The sequence below is a fragment of the Python bivittatus genome, unplaced genomic scaffold (genome assembly GCF_059951505.1).
Source record: "Python bivittatus isolate LINGU-HERP-01145 unplaced genomic scaffold, Pbiv_v1 ctg000020_np1212, whole genome shotgun sequence".
In the NCBI taxonomy this organism is placed as follows: domain Eukaryota; kingdom Metazoa; phylum Chordata; class Lepidosauria; order Squamata; family Pythonidae; genus Python; species Python bivittatus.
Genome location: NW_028277030.1, coordinates 90179578 through 90199616, shown reverse-complemented (window position 1 = coordinate 90199616; position 20039 = coordinate 90179578). Strand labels below are relative to the sequence as shown.

The 20039-nt window shown below is 38.0% G+C and overlaps 1 protein-coding gene across 5 annotated transcripts in view; it reads right to left on the bottom strand.

Annotated features, from left to right (window-relative positions):
* Positions 1-634: 634 nt before the first annotated feature.
* Positions 635-20039, bottom strand: part of MTR (5-methyltetrahydrofolate-homocysteine methyltransferase) — an 84869-nt gene continuing 65464 nt past the window's right edge. For 3 of the 5 annotated variants that reach the window (XM_088143889.1, XM_088143905.1, XM_088143910.1), the window contains 9 exons: positions 14997-15078; positions 13182-13280; positions 10720-10795; positions 8661-8816; positions 7720-7916; positions 6036-6236; positions 5057-5249; positions 4419-4531; positions 635-2005 (listed from right to left, as the gene is read on the bottom strand). In XM_088143889.1, coding sequence (XP_088000015.1) covers positions 1919-2005; positions 4419-4531; positions 5057-5249; positions 6036-6236; positions 7720-7916; positions 8661-8816; positions 10720-10795; positions 13182-13280; positions 14997-15078 — 1204 coding nt within the window. In that variant the 3' untranslated portion in view covers positions 635-1918. Of the gene's footprint in view, positions 2006-2575; positions 2742-4418; positions 4532-5056; positions 5250-6035; positions 6237-7719; positions 7917-8660; positions 8817-10719; positions 10796-13181; positions 13281-14996; positions 15079-20039 lie in introns of those variants that run through there. The other 2 variants (XR_015796686.1, XM_088143898.1) reach the window with 2 other exon arrangements.

Below are 20039 nucleotides of genomic sequence, written 5' to 3'. Positions count from 1 at the left end.
CTATTATGAGCAATCAAGAAGATTATTTAGAAAGAAGACAAGTGAACACAAGATTGACTTTTCCACTTAAAGTTAAGCAATTTAAGTGGAAAAGTCTGAAGGTCATCCTTATGTTTACATGCAAATATGAACTCCTTATCATCTAGAACTGTTTAGGTGAATGCATATAGAAGTCTCCTGAAGCTGGGAGGTAACTCTATTGTTGGCCCTTTTGCTCATATTCTTCTACTATTCAGACATACAGCCCAGTATAAGAAGGAAATAAGAATCAAGGCACTTACTAATGTCCCACATTATACACGTGAAGTCCTTGGGGTTCTCTGAGCTTGGTTGTTTTCTTGCAAACGTTTCGTTACCCAGCTACATAACATCTTCAGTGCTAGAATGGAATGGGGTTCTCTGTTAATATACTGTGGCATGCCCTGCCAATGTTGGTGGGGGTCTGGGTTTTGTTTTATTTTTTCGCTCTGGTAGTCCCTTGATTAGGGTATTGTTTACTGCTTGATTGTATGTCTGGTGGTAATCTTGGTGTTAATCTCTGCTTATCTGGGTGATGATTGCTGGTGAGGAGATGTTCTGGTCCTTTCAAAGACGAGAACATCTCCTCACCAGCAATCATCACCCAGATAAGCAGAGATTAACACCAAGATTACCACCAGACATACAATCAAGCAGTAAACGTATGCTAATCAAGGAACTACCAGAGGAGCAAAACAAAACCCAGACCCCCCAAGGCATGCCACAGTATATAAACAGAGAGGAAACCCCATCCCATTCTAGCACTGAAGATGTTACCTAGCAAGTAAACAACCAAGCTTAGGGAACCCCAAGGACTCCACACTTCAACCCTGAGCTACACATATTTGCTTCTATTGGTACCACATTATACATCTCTGATTTCTGAACCAATTTGCTATTAAATATTAAAGGTATGCAATGCTTGGGATTCAATTGGGAAAAAGTGCTTCAGAATACATGAGAGTGCAAGGGCAACTGATGTGCCTAGTTTCATTAAAGCAACTGAGTCTTTTTCTCTGATCATGTGTTTCTGGAAAGAAGTGACTGATGAATTGGACCCCAACACATTATGAAGCACCTCTTCCAAATGAATTTAAAGCACTGACACAACCTATTAAATACATATACAACTTCATTAAATATCATTAAGACTCCCAAACAAAGGGACATATCAGTACAAATAGTTGTTGAGCTTATTCTTATGGCTATAAAACAATGCCCAGCAGCTATATTCTCAGAAGGCAAAGATAGTGAATTACAGATTTAGTGTAATTTGTGTTAGTTTTCCATGAAATATGAAACTATTCCATTTAAAAAGATGAACTTTAGACACTAGGAGTACAGGATATTTCATATACACACATCAAATCCCCAAATCCAATTAGAATGATCTTTAATTTAGAAAAAAGAATATCTTTATTTGAAAAAGCTCATGGTAACGTGCATATGCATGTAAATGGACAATATGAATTCCCAGGGTGCCCAAAACTGAGATACACTTCACATCTAAGAAGTTTGTTTTAGGTTTGTTATTTTACAGTTTATTGTGGGTTTGATGTGGTGCGGAGAACACTCTACAATTAGATATTATTTCCCCGCCCCACCCCGCAAATGGGACATAGCTGCCCTGAATAATCATTTGAAGCGTTCCCCATGGAATAGCTGTTTCTTGTGCACTGGTACTAAATTTAATCAGAAAACAAGAGGAAGGGCAATTTTCTCCCACATTTGTTCCACAAGATTGGTGGACTCTGCTAGACAGTATGAGATGGAGAAACAATACTGCCCCTCTACCACACACACACACACACACACATAAATCCTCCCTATTCTGCTTGTGAATGTTTTCTGTTATGAATATCATCTGGTTACCACCCAAACAATCAACCACCCCATTTTGTTACTCTGAATCATATCCAAGAATTGGTCCAAGCCATTTTTCAACTTCTGCCACAGGCATATTTTTTCTTAAGGCATAGTCTTCAATCTAGAGAACAAATAAGAAGATGACTAAATTAGCATTTTAACTTTCATATCTTACACTGCTCAAAATATCTGGAAAACTACATTTCATCTTTTTTTTTTTTTTTTTGAACAGAAAAATATTTTATAATACCACTACAATCTGTGAAAAAGTATTGCACCCCTTTGGATTTTTGGCTTATTTTTGGCATATAATGTTATCAGAGCTTCTTGGAGGTCCTAATGATATATAAACAGAACCTAAGTAAATAAATGACAATTTATGGTTTTATTTATTTCATGAATAAAGTCATTCATTGTGTGTGTTATGCAGAAGGGTGTGTTTAGGGCTGTTGCCTCTTTCCATTACCTCTGCTTGCTTCCTTTCTTGAATGGTTTGAAGATGGAGCTTATCTCAACATGCCTATTAATGACCAATTCATCAGAGTGCCATGCCTCTAGGCATTCTCTTGCATTTTTGGATCTGGTTTGGTCTAAGATATCTAGAGTTTCCCAACTGAAATTATAGTTGAATTTGTCAGTGTATTGTGAAATTAAAGAGTTTTCATTGTGTCTTCTGACTGAGAGTTCTTACCTAGCTTATTTTGTGTGCTACTGTAATAGTTGAGTACTTAAACAGTGTGGACTGTTTTGTGATACACTTGAGTTTGTAGTTTGCCACTGCTTTCTTCACTGATGTGTATGTTCAGGAAAGGTGGTTTATTGTTCTCTTCTCTTGTGAATCTGATTCTTTTGCATTACTGGTAAAAAGAGGGGAGAAAATTACTCCATGGCAAATTCATTCTATTCAACTGAACTACTAGCATGACCTGCTCATTTCAAGTCCTGTCATAATATCAGTGTTAGTTCTAGACATTGACTTGGCCATTCCAAAAAGCTAAATATGTTCTTCTTTGTATGTTCTCTAGTAGATTTGACGTATATTTGGAATCTCTATCTCAATGTGTATGCTTCAATTTCAGCTGACAGGGAGATGGCCTGATATTCTTTCATATCTTTGTATTCTTTGATATTCTTTGTATTATTTGATACAAAGCAGAATGTATGCTTCCTTCAAAGAGAGCAAGTTATCCTCATCCATGCTCCTACCAGCTCCATGCTTGATAACTGGTATGAGGTTTACATTATGGAATGCAGTGCTTGGTTTCTCCCAGACATAATGACACCCATGTAGTATGAAACGTTCTACATTTGACTCATCTTTTCATAGAACATTCTTCCAAAAATCTGGAGGATATCCAGGTGATTTTTGGCAAACATAAGACAACCACAATTACAATGGCTTCCAACTTACTCCTCTCCCATAAATCCTATTTTTACCTAGCAGTTTTCTGATGGTGAATTCATGAACGCTGACTTTAGCCAAAGTTTCAAAAGCCTGTAAATCCCTGGGTACTGTCTATACTCTTAAAGTGATTTTGATATACCTGACAAAATGGAGCCTAGATGTTTAGACATGGTTTTGTAGCCTTTTCCCAACTAATAGGCATCAACTGTCAGGTTCATGAGACAGCCATGAGACAGTACAGATATAGTTCCTTTGCATTTATTAGCTTCCACCTACAAGACAGAATCTCGCCAGACTGAATCTAAACTTCCCAAGCCAGCAAGCAAACACTGCGAATTCCTTAGGGTGGTGCCAGTCTCATCCTCTTCACCTTCCCACTCTCATTTTGGGGGCTAAGGAAATGCTTATCTCCCCGAGCGTGGCCTTCACCAACCCATTCCATCACATCAACAGCTTTTGAATGAATTATTCAGAATGTAATTTTGTGCAAGGCATGATTCTAGATTTGTGGTGAGAACTTCACTATGATGAGAGGAGCCAAAATTTGTGAGATGGATGGATGGATGGCAGGACTGGTTTAAATCAGCTCTGATTGTTTAATGAAATATTCACACAACTGGCCCCAATTATCCCTTCAACTGAACTGAGTGGACTGGGGAAGAGATTATTATTTTTTCACATTGGCCCATTTCATGTTGAATATTCTTTATAAAATAAATATAACTTTGGTCTTATTTGGTTACTCACACTCCTTTTATATATCTATAGGCCCCACAGAAGCTTCATCTAGTGGCAAAGGTATTCCAAAATTTAGAAAATTCAGATGGGATTAATTCTTAGTCACATTAGTAATTTTCTGCCAATACAATCAATAACCAGTCTCTATGTTTGCAACATAATTTGGTGTTTAATTACAAATTTCTAAACCCTGTCCCCAGTTTTCTCAGTTTCCAATATTTAACAAAAATTATTGGTGCTGTTAATATATATAAAATCAGTTCTTTACAGCTCAAATGCCATACTGAATAGTCTAAAGGATCTGGTATCAAAAGTATGTTTTGTGTATCTGATTCTCATTTCCAGCTCTCTCCTTTTTAATACAATTCCTATAATAGCAAAAAGGCCTTACCTGATCTTTCAATATTTTCCCAACAGCAAAATACCTAGATGCCGGATTGGAAAAGTAGAGACCAGACACAGCTGAGGCAGGCAACATTGCTAGGGATTCGGTTAGCTGAATACCTGTGGGAAAGCAACCATGTTGGCTCTTTAGGAAAATATGTTCTGTTATGGTTAAGAATTGCCAAATTGCAGATATCTCTGACTCAAAATTCATATCAGCAAGAAACTCTTTGGAAGCTCACTTTCCTATCAAAATCCAGTCCAAATCATCCATTATAATTGTATCAGATATGCAATCATTTAGAGAATTATCAATATACTGAATGTGATTTTGTGAATTTAGGAAAAAGAAGGGAGCCTCCTTCAAGCAGTCACTAAAAACAGATGAGGATTTAATAGCAGACAGAGGATGGGGCCATACACACAATCATGGCCCTATGCTCTCCCACCTGCACAACCCACAAGTCTGAAGAGGATATGAACTCAGTGGGCATTCTCTCATCTTTATAAATATCTGAGGCCATAAAAGGAAAACAATAAAAATAAAACTAAGCATTTATAATTTCTCTCCTCAAAATACAGATCAGGTATAAAAACAAAAAAATATTTTAAGATAGAACTTCCTAGCCAAACTTTGAAAGATACCTGTAACTTCCTCAATATTGGCAAGTCTCCACATAGTGATTTTTTCAGTGTGGTCAGGCTGACATGGATAACCAGGTGCTGGGCGAATACCATCATATCTTATTCTACGGAGATCTGAAAATTCCAACTGTTCGTTTTCACAATAAGCCCAGAATTCTTTCCGAACTCGTTCATGAAGTTCCTCTGCAAATGCCTTAGAAACAAGCAAAAGTAAGCTCTAACTTTAGTGATGCTTTGTCCAAGCACCTAATTTATCATTGTGCGCATGCCTCCAACTCAGTCTTGACTCCTGGTGACTACATAGAGAAGTCTATGCACTTTTCTTTGTAATATTTTTCGAAATTGTTTGTCATTGCCTTCTTCCTACCACTGAGAGAGTTTCTCAGGGGTTGCTGGGCCTAAGACAGGAGTAGAACTCAGGTATCCCCACTCCTAGTTCTGCACCTTAACTACTAGACCAAACTAGCTCTCAATTTACCATTACCTGTATCTGTTACCTTAACATTTCATGGCTTATAAAGATATTCCTGCACTTGCTGTAGGCTCATTGTTGTGCTAGAAGCAGGACATTTTAACTGATCCACTGATTTCCCACATAAGCACCCGCACAAACAAAACATCTCTTTCAGACTTCTATGCCTCCTGCGTATGATGTTCTAAAGGATCCCCTTCCCCTCTGAAGCAGATTAGGTGGGTACTAGGAGAAGATGATAAACAATAAAAATTGATTCATTCTTTGTTTTGCTGATGGAAGTTTCCAAAGTATCAATAAGACATCTATCATAATTGACACCATTGGATAAGACACTATGTAAGTTCTCCATTACCACAATATACTTACTATACAGATAACAGCCTTCTATTTCCAAAAGAGCAGGCCCTCCCTCTCTTCCTTCCAATACATGCATAAAAATAAGCAGAGTCACGTAAAAAACAAAAAACAAAGACCTGGCCAAGATTCAGCTACAATATATATTACCTCTGCTAACCGATCTGCTAGTGCTTTCACCATGATAATATTGTAGTCATCAGACTGTTTCTCATATTCTTTACACAGCTCATCTACTCCAAAGCATGCCACAGCAAAGAGCCCCAAATAGTCAGAAACACCAGACTCCAGGGGGGATATAAAGTCAGATAGGCAATAATAGGGATCTGTGGAAGCAGAGTCTTTTTCAACCTACAACGATAAATTGAGCAAAACATTAAATATAAAAGACCTAATAAGATACATAGTGATTCTCCTGATCCACAGTAACATGCAGATGTTTGGGGGAGGAGAGGTAGCAACATCCTGATAATCACAAGATTTCCCTTTCATGCAATTCATATCAATTTCAAATTGAGTCAGCAGTATAGCGTATCTGCAAGGCAGATGCAATTTCAATTACAGAAAGTTCAATTTTATATGGGTTAGATCCCACCTTGATTACAGTATCTGATTCAGGAGACCACAATTTTAAGAAGAATTCAGACCAGGCAACAAGGATGATCAGGGACTAGAAAATAATTCCAACGAAGAGATTTTGAAGTAATTGGGAATGCATCATTCTAAGAGTATCACACTCTTCAAATTCCTGAATGTCACAGAAACAGTCAAGACATGTTTCTTATTGTACTGGAGTACAAGACATAAAATAATGGGCTTGGGCTACAGGAAGGCAGATTCTGGGTGAACATTTAAAAAATCTCCTTCCTTGCAGTAAGAACAATTCAACACAAGAACCAATTACTCAGAAAAGTGGTAGGGCCCCCTCACTGGATGTGTTGGAGACTATCTTTTCAAAAATTTAAACATATTTAGGATCCACAGAAAGATTCACTTTCCAAGCATTCTACACAGCATTTCCAATAAGCATCCAAAATCCAACTACTACAGTTCCCTTCTTTGTGAAATGCCATTATTTTAATCTAGTATTATTATACATGTTCATAAGCTTACAGAATATATCATTATCATTTGCTAACTTTTTAAGACAATTATCTTACCATTACACACACACACAATGAAGATTTATTATATAAATGCAATAATCTTTTCTCTGGCTTCTTATATAAATATTCCATTTTTAACTGATTTTAAAGACAAGGTAGGAGGTTGGGTTATTATATTTCAGTAAATAAGCAGGTTTAATATGGGAAGACAATCTAGCAGATAAATGATCCTGTGTAGGCTTCAGACAGACAGACAGACAGACAGACAGACATGGTGATGTATCATTTGAATTAAGATACAATAACAGTTACATTTGCAGATTCTTTAGCTGCAAAATGCTACATGTTTTTCAGATTAAAAACAATGCTTTCAGGCTGATAAAATACCTAAATTACTGTTAAAAAGTGACCTTTCACATCTCAAAGATGCAATGAAATGGTCAAAGTCAGACTGGCGTGCTTTAAATGAAACCAGAAGATGAGTGTATAGCTTGTGACTCTCGGGGCAAGCAATCTCATCCCCTCCAATTCTGCATCTCATAATTCTTGATAAACTATTATGGAGGCTGGGATTTAGGAACTTTCTAGTCAAACATCTGTAGATTCCAACTTGCCTGCTCTTGTCTACATAATCACAAATCATAATTAGGAAATGCTTAAAAATGAGTTCAAGTTCACAATCTGAAATAAATAACATTTCATTTGAGTAAAATATCATCAAGCCACACCTGTTGTCGTAAGCCATAGAACTTAGCTATTGGTTCGGAAGTTTGTACATCCTCTTCTGTGTCATATAAGTAAATGTCATCTTTAATGCTTCGAGCTGGCCAAAACCCAATCAGACCTTTGGCTTTAAGTTTATTTCCTGTAATCAAACTTTTCAGCAGGTTTTGAGCTTCATTGTAGACTTTTTTTGCCTCTTCTCCTAATAAAGGAGAAAAAATGGTAAGAATATAATGTCTGGATAAACCATGTTGGATAAACCGCAACAGTTGGGTTTGCACAGAATACTAAGCCAAAACTAAACAAATCACATTATGGTTTAGCATGATGCGTCAACCCAATAATCAAAACTTAAAATAAACTCCCGGCATTTTTAAAGAAAAGTAATCAATGTTTGGATTTTTTGCAACTACAACCTTAAAATCACTGACTTTGCTTTTAGTGACTGCAAACATCTGCTCAATAGCTGTGGTGCTATCAAGAGCTTTATAGTTAGGTTTACTGCAGGCATTTGGATTAAAATAAGTATTTCAGGAAAGAGTATGTGAAGATTTATACATTTCCTAGTGATAGTACCTAAACATACAATTTTCTCTTATTAAATTGAGAAGATATAAACAATTTTTTAAACCTTCTCTATCCAAACACTTATTACAGGTGGCCTAAAATAATATCTTGCCATAGCAGAAGAAATGATTTAATGAATGGCTCATCATAAGCCTTTCAAAAACTCAAGATGGATTAATGGAATTAGTTATGTTCAATCTATGCCAAGATAAATGTGAATTTACCTGTTACATAATCATTTATATGGCTGATAAATCTAATGTTGGTCTCATCTGCATCACTAATTCTTTTGCATATTAACACAGTTGAAGGCATTTTAAATAATAGTTAACCTAGTTTTTAGACCCTCCACTAGAGAAAATGGTATTGTGCTACTCACCCACCACTTTATCATTGAAGATTTTAGGGAATCCTCGGTTGGGGTATCTGCCTCTAAGCTGCCAGACATCAAAAAATGGTTTCCAGTCAATGTATTCCACCAGCTTCTGTATGTCATAATCTTCAAAGACTCTAGTGCCAAGGAACTGTGGTTTAACTGTAAAAGTTCAACATGCAAATTTTGTACTTCAGCATATCTTTTAAACAGCAGACTCTATTTTAATATGCTTTTACTACAAGCACTTAATGCCAGAGGATTATCATAACTAAATGCTCAACTTCAGTTAGCTAGGACTGTGTCTTTGGACCCTGTTGAACAGAAGGCAGAGAACGTCAATGAATCCAAGTAAGAGGACAGCTACTGGCTATAAATGTATTTCCCTTGAACCAACCACTAGAAAATGGTAAGAATGTATACATGGTTTTTCTGCAGCATGAGATGGCAAAAAAAGAAGTAGTAAGCTGTTGTATATGAAAAATCATGCCTTCACAAATCACTGGATATGCCTGAGTGGAAGCTAGACAGACATTTATCAGGGAAGCTTTAATCTGGCTTCCTCATGTCAACTTTGCAACTAACTGTTCATAGAATATACAGCTGAGTCATAAGGGGTGTTTATGATTCTCCTGGAAGAATTCCATATAACAACTTTTCTGAAGAAAGGCAGATGGAAAATAATGCTGTGAATTTACCATAGTTGTATATAAGCTACAGTAAGATAGAACCTATTTGCTACAGGTTTCAGATAAGGCAGGTACAGAAAAAGAATTCTTTTATATGACCTTTTCTTGCTGTTTTTATACTCTCAGGTATTCTAAATATATAGTACTCCTTTAAAGGAACTGGCAGTGAGCATAGCAGATTGGTTGATTGATTAACTGATTAAGTATTTACTTATTTATCACATTTCCACCCTACTGCAATCAAATGACTCTTGCAGAGAATATAAAACTGATAAAACATCCATGTTTTAATTGTTTTAGCATATTTTAATTAATTAATATTTCTCTATTTTAATTAATGTTTATTCTATTTTTACTGTAAATCCTAGTCTTACCCTTGACCAATATTATCTGGTCACAGGCTGAAATAATACCACCATCGCTTGGATTTTATTATAGCTAATAATTGTATTTTATACTGTATTATTTATGTTTTTATTGGTTTTAAACTGTTTGGTTATGAACCGCCCAGAGTCCCTCCTTGTGGGGGAGTTGGGTGGTGATATAAATTTGATTTATAAGTAAATAAATAAATAAACTGCCCAGAGTCACTCCACAGTGAGATGGGCAGTGACAAATTTGAAATATAAAATAAATAAATATAAGGTACAAAATTCCATAAAAACAGTATAAATAACACCCACACCTAAAAATACAAACAATAAAAACAGAAGTCAAAGATGGTGTGATAAAATCAGGGGACGGCTCATCAAAACAGTTCCATGTTTAAAAGCTTCCAAAATATCAACCAAGGGGCTGGCCTGATCTCATCTGGGAGGCTATTCCATAGGGTCAGCACTACCAATGAAAAGCAGCGCCTTCTTGGTTCAGCATCTGAACCTTCCCCAAATGTGGCATCAATAACAGTGCCTCTCTGTTAGAACTGACTGGTTAGGCCAATTCTTGTTGAAGTGGACAGTCCTGCAGACATCCATAAGCAAGCTGTATTTCTTAAGGATACAGCCAGCCAATCTTTATAATATATAACCACCCTATTAATTTTGATATATTTTAAAAGTACTTTAAATTTAATATATCGTTTCATTTTAAATTACAATAAAGTTCATTTAACCAGAGAAGCAAGAGAGGAATTTATAACAGTTCACCAAGTAATTCTTAAGAAAGGTAGATACTCTTCAAAAAAAACAACAACAAACAGATAGATGGTAACTATTTGAGTTTCTTTGGGGGAAAGCAATCATTTACAAAAATTTTTTCATAAAGTTATAAATACTGAAAGCTAGATGGAAGTCCAATTTCAAATCACTATGGAGTTTTTTTTTTTGCCTGAAAATATCTGTGTTCTGATGAAGGACAAAACAGTTTTTAAAATTAACCTGGTTTAGTCTCATTTTGCCAGTCATAATAGAAGCGCTTATTTCTTGCTTGCTCTAAAGGTAAGTATTTTCTTTCCTGTGTGGGGAAAAAATAAATTAGAGATTAGTGCTCTGTGGTTTAAGTCTAGCAGTTAATTTACTTAGTTAAAAGAAAGCAAATAAAACTAGGAAGAACTAATACATGTCTGACAGGTACCCTTGTCAGCAGGAAGAACTAAGAACTTCTGCCCAAAGTCACGTAAAAGTGAGACGGGCAGCTATATAAATTGAATAAATAAATAATAAAGTATAAATACATAAATACATAAATACATAAACTCCAACATTCCCAATAAACATCCCCTGGTATAGTCTGCAGATTGAGAATCCACATCTTCACCAGGAAGAGATGCTCTTTGTCACATAGGCACAGAAAGTACCTCAGTACCACCATCTGGTACAGTCAAAAAATGTGAGTCCTCTTAAACACCAGGGCAGAACTCAAAAAGGAAACAGGAAAAGCTGGAAGTGAAGGCTTGGGAAAGCACAGGTCTAAGAGCTTCCCACAGCCTCGGATTAAAGTCTGAAATTTCAGGAAGAAAAGAAATCCAGCCAGGGAAACAGAGGATTTTTTTTGCTTCAGAAAGCCTGTTATTTTCAGAAGGGCAAATGAATATCTATTCAGAAGAAACAGGTAAATAGCCAGACATAGTATTATATCTTTAATTTCTGTGTTATTGTACTTGTCCTAAGTCAAATCTAATGGTTTCATTTTGCTGTACAAATTTGGAAAATTGGATTACTTTTCAGCCTTGAAGCAAACTTAAGGCTGTGTACAGGAATATATTAACGTGAACTGTGAATTGTGTAATTCGTGTAATTTGAAATCTGTTCCTATCTCTTTATAGAAATCTCTTTATTTTGTAGTCTTCTGGGTCATTCTTTTGCATTTTCTGTTGCAGACCCTGATCAAACCTATTCTGTGGGCTCATCCACACAACCACTTTGCTGTGCTTTCTTCCCAAATCGAAGCTGAAAGAAAATCATGTTGGCATTAATCATGTTGCCCCCATAGCTTGCCCTTAACCCAGAATGAGGCCATGCTATGCTCCTGTCTGTGTAGCTTTTCCACGTTACACTATAAAGGCAATGACTGATGATTTTCCCTGGCTGTAATTTGACTGTCATGAACCGCAGGAAAGGACTCCACCAATTGCCATACAAAATGTATTCTTGGGTGGTGCTTGTACAGTCCAAGGGCACCATCCAATCATTTTTTCTGTTCCCCCCAACAAAGGACTGTCAACCTATTAGCCTGACCACTAGATGGCGGCAATGAGTTTGTCTAGTTTTTTAACTGCAAGATAGTAGTCTCCTGGATTTTTGCAGCCAGATGCAGGTGCTGCAAGAGTTCCTAGAACCAGAGTTCAAGAAAGGGTTTCTGGTGGTATGTGGGTGCTCAGCTATGGGGTCTTCTCAAATATATCCATGTAATTTCTCCAAAATGATTACTGACCAGTGGACCTATCAAGTGCCAAAGAAATGTTAAAGAAATTTTGTATCTCATGGTGGCCATATAGCAGTCATCCAGATTTGTGTACCTGAAATGTAACTTCTGTGTCAATGTTGTTGGAAAATGGTATGTTGAGGTGATATTAATACCAGATTAGACTCCAGGATGGAATTAATCTAAAGAACCAACACTGCAGAACAGGAGCTAAGCCCAGGGACCAAACAAATGGGTTGGTTCCACTGCAGACCTGTTGGGTCAACTGCAGCCATGCAGATTGCTGCCCTTTATCATGTTACTCAAACTTCCTTCTCCAAGCATTGTGGACTGTCTGAATAAGAAGTCTTCTTCAGCTTTTCCAGGGAAAACACTACTTTCATGGCAGAACACCTTGGACTAGCTATAAGATGGAAGCTCCATTGTGAGGACATGTGGGTGACTTTTTGCTGTGGTAAAGCAGGCAATGTGGATGAGTCATATAGCTCCTTTTTTAAAACACAGAATACATGTATTTCAAGTCTTTAAAGTTAAAAGGGGGATATATATTTTGCCTCTTTTTAAAAATAAAAGTTTGATTTGTTCATCTCTGGTGAGAATGGTCTATCTCCCAAGGAACAGAGGAAAAGATGGCTACATGCCTATACATTAGGAGGCCAGGAAACAGTGTTACTGAAATTATTTTAGTGTTTTACCATTTGACCTTTTAATCACCAGTAATATGGCACTGGTTGTGAGAGCCTTATCCCTCAGTCACAAACAGGGGGTTTGAGAGAGGACACCAGGTAAAGTGTCCCCCAAAAAATGGGTGGTGGCACCTTGAACTACCAAGTTGCTAACCCAAGCAGGAGTCAGGACCAGAGTATGAAGACCCAATGGGCTTCTGGGAGAGGTTTGAGATGGCCAGCCTTCCACCCTACACAAACTCAGTTGTTCTGCTACTATGACATTAAAAAATAGTTTTAGCACTATTTACCTTGAGTGAGTCATAATGATCCTGTCGAATGTCTTCATACTCTTCTCTTATTTCTTCAAAAAAGTCATCTTTTAGATTTTCATCTAAAAGCTGAGAGCACTTTAACAAACACAACATGTTGATTAAATCTGAGATTGAGGCATGTTATCCATTATCTCTCAAATTCTCCCTTTTGAGAACTTACATATCCTCATGAGCTGACAGTCCATAAGAACATGTGTAACTACCCTAACTTCTTTTGTAAAAATCATAGAATTCCTGATAGGTGCTTCATATTTTCATATGAATATTATTTCAACTAAAAGGATGCCAGTTGAATGTTCTGAAAACCTGACTTGCAGACTTCAAATATGAAAACATGAATGAATTAAGAAAGCAGGTCTAAAATAAGGAGACGATGAGGGAAGATTTTTCCTTCATTCCTGGATGAAATGAAAGCTGACTACTCCCTTGAGCTGATGAAATCCAAGTGTTCTGATGAGATGCAGGGTTGTGTCCTGGAACTGGTGATTAAGGATTTCCTTCTATTCCCTCCCACTATGGGAAACTCTAGATGCCCTGCTGCCTTAAGAAGAGCCACATCCGACCACATATACTTCATACACTTAGAGCTATGCACAGTCCAAAGAGGAGGACTTTGAATCGGAAAACTGGGATCCCACTGAAAAAGTTTTAAACTGATGTCAGACAGTAATGTGGAAATACCCATCTCTTAAACCAGTCCCCTCACTGTACAAGAGACAAGCTAATCTGAACTGAGACACTGCTTAAAGTCAGTCATGGCTGAAGAAGCAGTACAAAAGTCTAGTAAATAAATTCTGTTCTTAACTTTCTAGGACATTAGAAACTGTTAGGGTCTTACAGAAAATAAGTCATCCCCTTTGCTAAGGTAAACACCAAAATCTGCCATCAGTTTTTTTTTCCCCTGAAGATACAACAGAGGAAGTTTTTCTTTTTTTTTTTAAAGATCTAAAATGAAGAAAACAGAACTCAACAAATCTGATTGAGAAAGTTCATACTGTGGTGTTCAAAAAAGAACTTCGGGGAATTCAGAAGCTGTTCTTCCAGACATATTATGGAGGGGGAGGGGTCCCATCAAAAACCTTTTAGGACATTCTGAATAAGGTTTCTGTACAGATGCAAAACTGTTCAAAGACCAAGATGAAAAGGGAAGTTATCCATCTTAAGCAAGTAAGAATAAAATACTATGGCCTATTCTGTTTCATGCATTCAGAAATTGAGATCACACTTCTCAGGATTCTCTATGAATAAGGGTTGCTGCATAGTAATCAAGAGTCCCTCACGTTAAAATCCAACAATATTTTAGCAACTCATGTCTAGGAGAAAAACGGGATCTGCAGAAAACTTAGGTGGTTTACTCATTCACAGTTTGAAAATATCTAATCAAATGAATCCTTTGTCTTCCTAAAATACTTATAACCAAACCATAAGAATTCATTTTTATGGATTCTACAAATTCCAACAGCTTTATATATAGCTCAGGTTTGAAAGCAAATCAAACCTTCAGGTTAATTTGCCTTAACATGGAAGTAAAGGCAGACTCCCTTGTTGCTATAATCTCTATACTGATATAAAAAAGGATAGTGCACTCATTGAGGCAGATAGCTGATCTATTAGAATGCATCTAAATCACCCTGCCCCAACCTGTGGCTTTCAGATTTAGCGGGATTACAATTTGCAGAATTCCCAATCAACATAGCCAATGCAGCGAGGAGTTATAATCTCAACACATCTGGGTTGTACCAGATTAGAGTAGTCTAGTATAAATTTTCAGATAGAAATTTTACAACTTACAACCACCACACTTTTGGAAGCATCCAGAACATGAATGACAGGAGCACTATACCGTGGAGCAATTTTTACAGCTGTATGAGTTCTGTAATAACATAAAAGGGAACTTAAGAAAATAATAACCATATGAACAAACAGCCACAAACATCTTAACGTACAAACATGTTTATATTCTGATGGAAAATTTATAACTCCTTGGCAAATTCATGTTCGCCTTTAAGGAAATGGCAGCCATTTGCACATCATCAAGGGTCAGAGAGGTATACTCCGTTATTTACATGACTGCAAACCCCTTTTATTTTCAAGAAATTCTAACATTATATATTGGAAACTAATCGGTATCTAAGAGACTGCCTTTCTCAGATAAATTCTGCCCGTCTGGGCCAGATGACCAGAGAATGCCTGCCTAGAGTCCCCACTAACAAGGAAGTGTGACAAAAGAGAACCCAAAGGCACATACTCTCTGTAGGGACTCCCTTCTTATGGAAAAGCCTCCCACCAAGACAAGATGGTCCCCAAATTTACGCATTCAGGATAATTGTAAAGACCTAGCTTCTCCAGGCTTTGGGGATTTACTGCAGAGCCATCAACTTCAAAATAAGTTTTACTGTATTATTATATAGTTTTCTATCTTTTCCTATATTATTGTATTATTATTTTTGTAGATGACTAGGTATACTATAAACTACCTGGAACCCAATAATGGCTAAGGTAAAATATAATTTTCATAAATGAATAAAATGTGATTGCTACATGTCAGAATTTATCAAGAGATTTCTATTCCTCCTTCTGATGAGTCTGTTAGGTCTTCATTTCTGAAATAAAATATTTTTGAGTAATAAAAAAAAGCCACTCAACCTCTCAGAACTATTTTCTTCAGGAATGATATTGGATGCAGATGAAAAATAGGTCACTTTCACCATTCCATTCCACTTTTCGTGCCTCTCTCTCTAGATGTGCCTACAGATTGAGCTCCACTCAAGATCAACTGAGAGTTTGCATAGTATGTGGAAATTGCTAAACCCCACCTTCTGCTGCAGCAAAAAAGGGTTAATGCAAGGAATGAAGTTGGCAATGCAGGAACCAGCAGTTCCCACATTAAGAGAGACCTGTGGTGCCAACATCGATCAGACACTTTCCAAGACCATCAAGAGAATGGTCAAGTACTTGCTGATTCAGAAAGGCAGGAGAAAAACTGACTTTGACTTCTGTGTACTGCAGTGGACAAATATTCTGTTTATATATGGTTTTATTCTTTTCTTCCAAAAGACTAACCTAGTCATGTTTTGTCTAAGAGACTTCTGGTGAATACAGTTAGTCCTCATTTAGCAACCACAATTGGGACTGGCAACTAAGTCATTAAGTGAAGTGATCACTAAGTGAAAGCACGATTGTGCTTATGATCTTATTTCAGGTTTCCTTTGCTTTACAGACCTGCGAAGGTCATAAATACAAGGATTGGTCATAAAGTTACTTCTTCCTTACCACCATAACTGTGAACAGTTACTAAACAAGGCAGTTGCTAAACAAGGACTACCTGCAAACCAATCCTTGAATAGGAGAGCCAAAATGAACAGCTGAGTCTGGTGTGAAGTCTGAATGGCAATGTGTGGAGTTATGGAGTACAAGGAAAAAATGCAAATAACTGTTCTAAGCCAATGTCTTCAGCTATCATATTTCTTTGTTGTTGTTGTTTAGTCGTTAAGTCGTGTCCGACTCTTCGTGACCCCATGAACCATATTGCGCCAGGCCTTCCTGTCCTTCACTGCCTCCCTGAGTTTACTCAGTTTCATGCTCATTGCTTCAGTGATGCTATCTAACCATCTCATCCTCTGCTGTCCTCTTCTCCTTTTGCCTTCAATCTTTCCCAGCATCAGGGTCTTCTCCAAAGAGATCTCTCTTCGCATTAGGTGACCAAAATATCTGAGCTTGAGCTTCATTATCGATCCTTCCAATGAGCAATCAGGGCTGATTTCCTTTAAGATTGACTGGTTTGACCTGCTAGCAGTCCAGGGGACTCTCAAGAGTCTTCTCCAGCACCACAGTTCAAAGGCATCAATTCTTCGGCGCTCGGCCTTTTTTATGGTCCAGCTCTCACAGCCATACATTACTACTGGAAAAACCATAGCTTTGACTATGCGGATCTTTGTCGGCAAGGTGACGTCTCTGCTTTTTAATATGCTATCTAGGCTTGCCATAGCTTTCCTCCCAAGGAGCAAGCGTCTTTTAATTTCATGGCTGCAGTCTCCGTCTGCGGTGATCTTGGAGCCCAAATAAATGAAGTCTGTTACTGCTTCCATTTCTACCCCTTCTATTTGCCAGGAATTGATGGGTCCAGATGCCATGATCTTAGTTTTTTTAATGTTGAGTTTCAAGCCAGCTTTTGCACTCTCTTCTTTCACCCTCATCAAGAGGCTCTTTAGTTCTTCTTCACTTTCTGCCATTAGGGTGGTATCATCCGCATATCTGAGGTTGTTGATGATTCTCCCTGCAATCTTAATTCCGGCTTGTGATTCTTCCAGCCTGGCATTTCTCATGATGTACTCTGCATATAGGTTAAATAAGCAGGGTGACAGTATACAGCCTTGTCGTACACCTTTCCCTATTTTGAACCAATCGGTTGTTCCATGACCGGTTCTAACTGTTGCTTCTTGGCCCGCATACAGATTTCTCAGGAGACAGGTAAGGTGGTCTGGTATTCCCACCTCTTTAAGAATTTGCCACAGTTTGTTGTGATCCACACAATCAAAGGCTTTTGCATAGTCAATGAAGCAGAAGTAGATATTTTTCTGGAACTCTCGTGCTTTCTCCATGATCCAGTGAATGTTGGCGATTTGATCTCTAGTTCCTCTGCCTCTTCGAAACCCAGCTTGTACATCCGGTAGTTCTCGGTTCATGTATTGCTGAAGCCTAGCTTGTAGGATTTTGAGCATAACCTTGCTAGCATGTGAAATGAGTGCAATTGTGCGATAGTTTGAGCATTCTTTGGCGTTGCCCTTCTTTGGAATTGGAACATAAACTGACCTTTTCCAATCCCGTGGCCACTGTTGCGTTTTCCAAACTTGCTGGCATATTGAGTGCAGCACTTTAACACCATCATCTTTTAGTATTTTAAATAACTCAGCTGGAATACTGTCATCTCCACTAGCTTTGTTGTTAGCAATGCTTCCTAAGGCCCACTTGACTTCACTCTCTAGGATGTCTGGCTCAAGGTCAGTGATCACACCAGCGTGGACATCAGGGACATTAAGATCTTTCCTGTATAGTTCTTCTGTGTATTCTTGCCACCTCTTCTTAATCTCTTCTGCTTCTGTTAGGTCCCTGCCTTTTTTGTCCTTTATCATGCCCATCTTTGCACTAAACGTTCCTTTCATATCTCCAATTTTCTTGTAGAGATCTCTAGTCTTCCCCATTCTATTGTTTTCCTCAATTTCTGTGCATTGTTCATTTAAGAAGGCCTTCTTATCTCTCCTTGCTATTCTCTGGAAATCTGCATTCAGTTGCTTATATCTTTCCCTTTCACCCTTGCTTTTCGCATTCCTTCTTTCCACAGCTATTTGTAAAGCCTCATCAGACAGCCATTTTGCTTTCTGGCATTTCTTTTTCTTTGGGATGGTTTTAGTTGCTGCCTCCTGTACAATGTTACGGACCTCCGTCCATAGTTCTTCAGGCACTCTGTCTACCAAATCTAATCCTCTAAATCTATTCATCACCTTCACTGTGTACTCACAAGGAATATGATCTAAGTCATACCTGAGTGGTCTAGTGCTTTTCCCTACATTCTTCAATTTAAGCCTAAATTTTGCAGTAAGAAGCTCATGATCTGAGCCACAGTCAGCTCCTGGTCTTGTTTTTGCTGTCTGTATGGAGCTTCTCCATCTTTGGCTGCAAAGTATATAATCAATCTGGTTTCGGTATTGACCATCTGGTGATGTCCATGTGTAGAGTCGTCTCTTGTGTTGTTGGAAAAGAGTGTTTGCTATGACTAGCTTGTTCTCTTGACAGAACTCTATTAGCCTTTGCCCTGCTTCATTTTGTACTCCAAGGCCAAATTTGCCTGTTATTCTGATTATCTTGACTTCCTACTTTAGCATTCCAATCCCCTATGATGAAAAGGACATCTTTTTTTGGTGCTAGTTCTAGAAGGTGTTGTAGGTCTTCACAGAAGCGGTCAACTTCAGCTTCTTCAGCATCAGTGGTTGGGGCATAGACTTGGATGACTGTGATATTGAATGGTTTGCCTTGGATACGCACTGAGATCATTCTGTCGTTTTTGAGGTTGTACCCCATTACTGCCTTTCCCACTCTCTTATTGACTATGAGTGCAACTCCATTTCTTCTAAGGGTTTCTTGCCCACAGTAGTAGATATAATGGTCACCCGAATTAAATTCACCCATTCCCATCCATTTCAGTTCGCTGATTCCCAAGATGTCGATGTTCAATCTTGTCATCTCATGTTTGACCACATCCAGCTTGCCTTGGTTCATAGATCTTACATTCCAGGTACCTATGCAATATTGTTCTTTACAGCATCGGACCTTCTTTTCGCTTCCAGATACATCCACAGCTGAACGTCCTTTCGGCTTTGGCCCAGCCGCTTCACTCTTTCTGGAGCTACTTGGAATTGCCCTCCGCTCTTCCCCAGTAGCATATTGGACACCTTCCGACCTGAGGGGCTCATCTTCCGGCGTCATATCTTTTAGCCTTTTAACATTGTCCGTGGGGTTTTCTTGGCAAGGATACTGGAGTGGGTTGCCATTTCCTTCTCCAGCGGACCACATTTTGTCAGAACTCTCTGTCATGACCTGTCCGTCTTGGGTGGCCCTGCACGGTATAGCTCATGGCTTCACTGAGTTACGCAAGCCCCTTCGCTACGACAAGGCAGTGATCCATGAAGGGGATCATATTTCTGACAGCATATAAAGTCACGCATCTAGGTAAGAAAAATGAAAGACACATGTACAGGATGGGGAAAATCTGTCTTAAGAACAGACCATGTGAGAAGGAACACATGTTGAGCTAGTGGATCACAAGTTCAACATGTC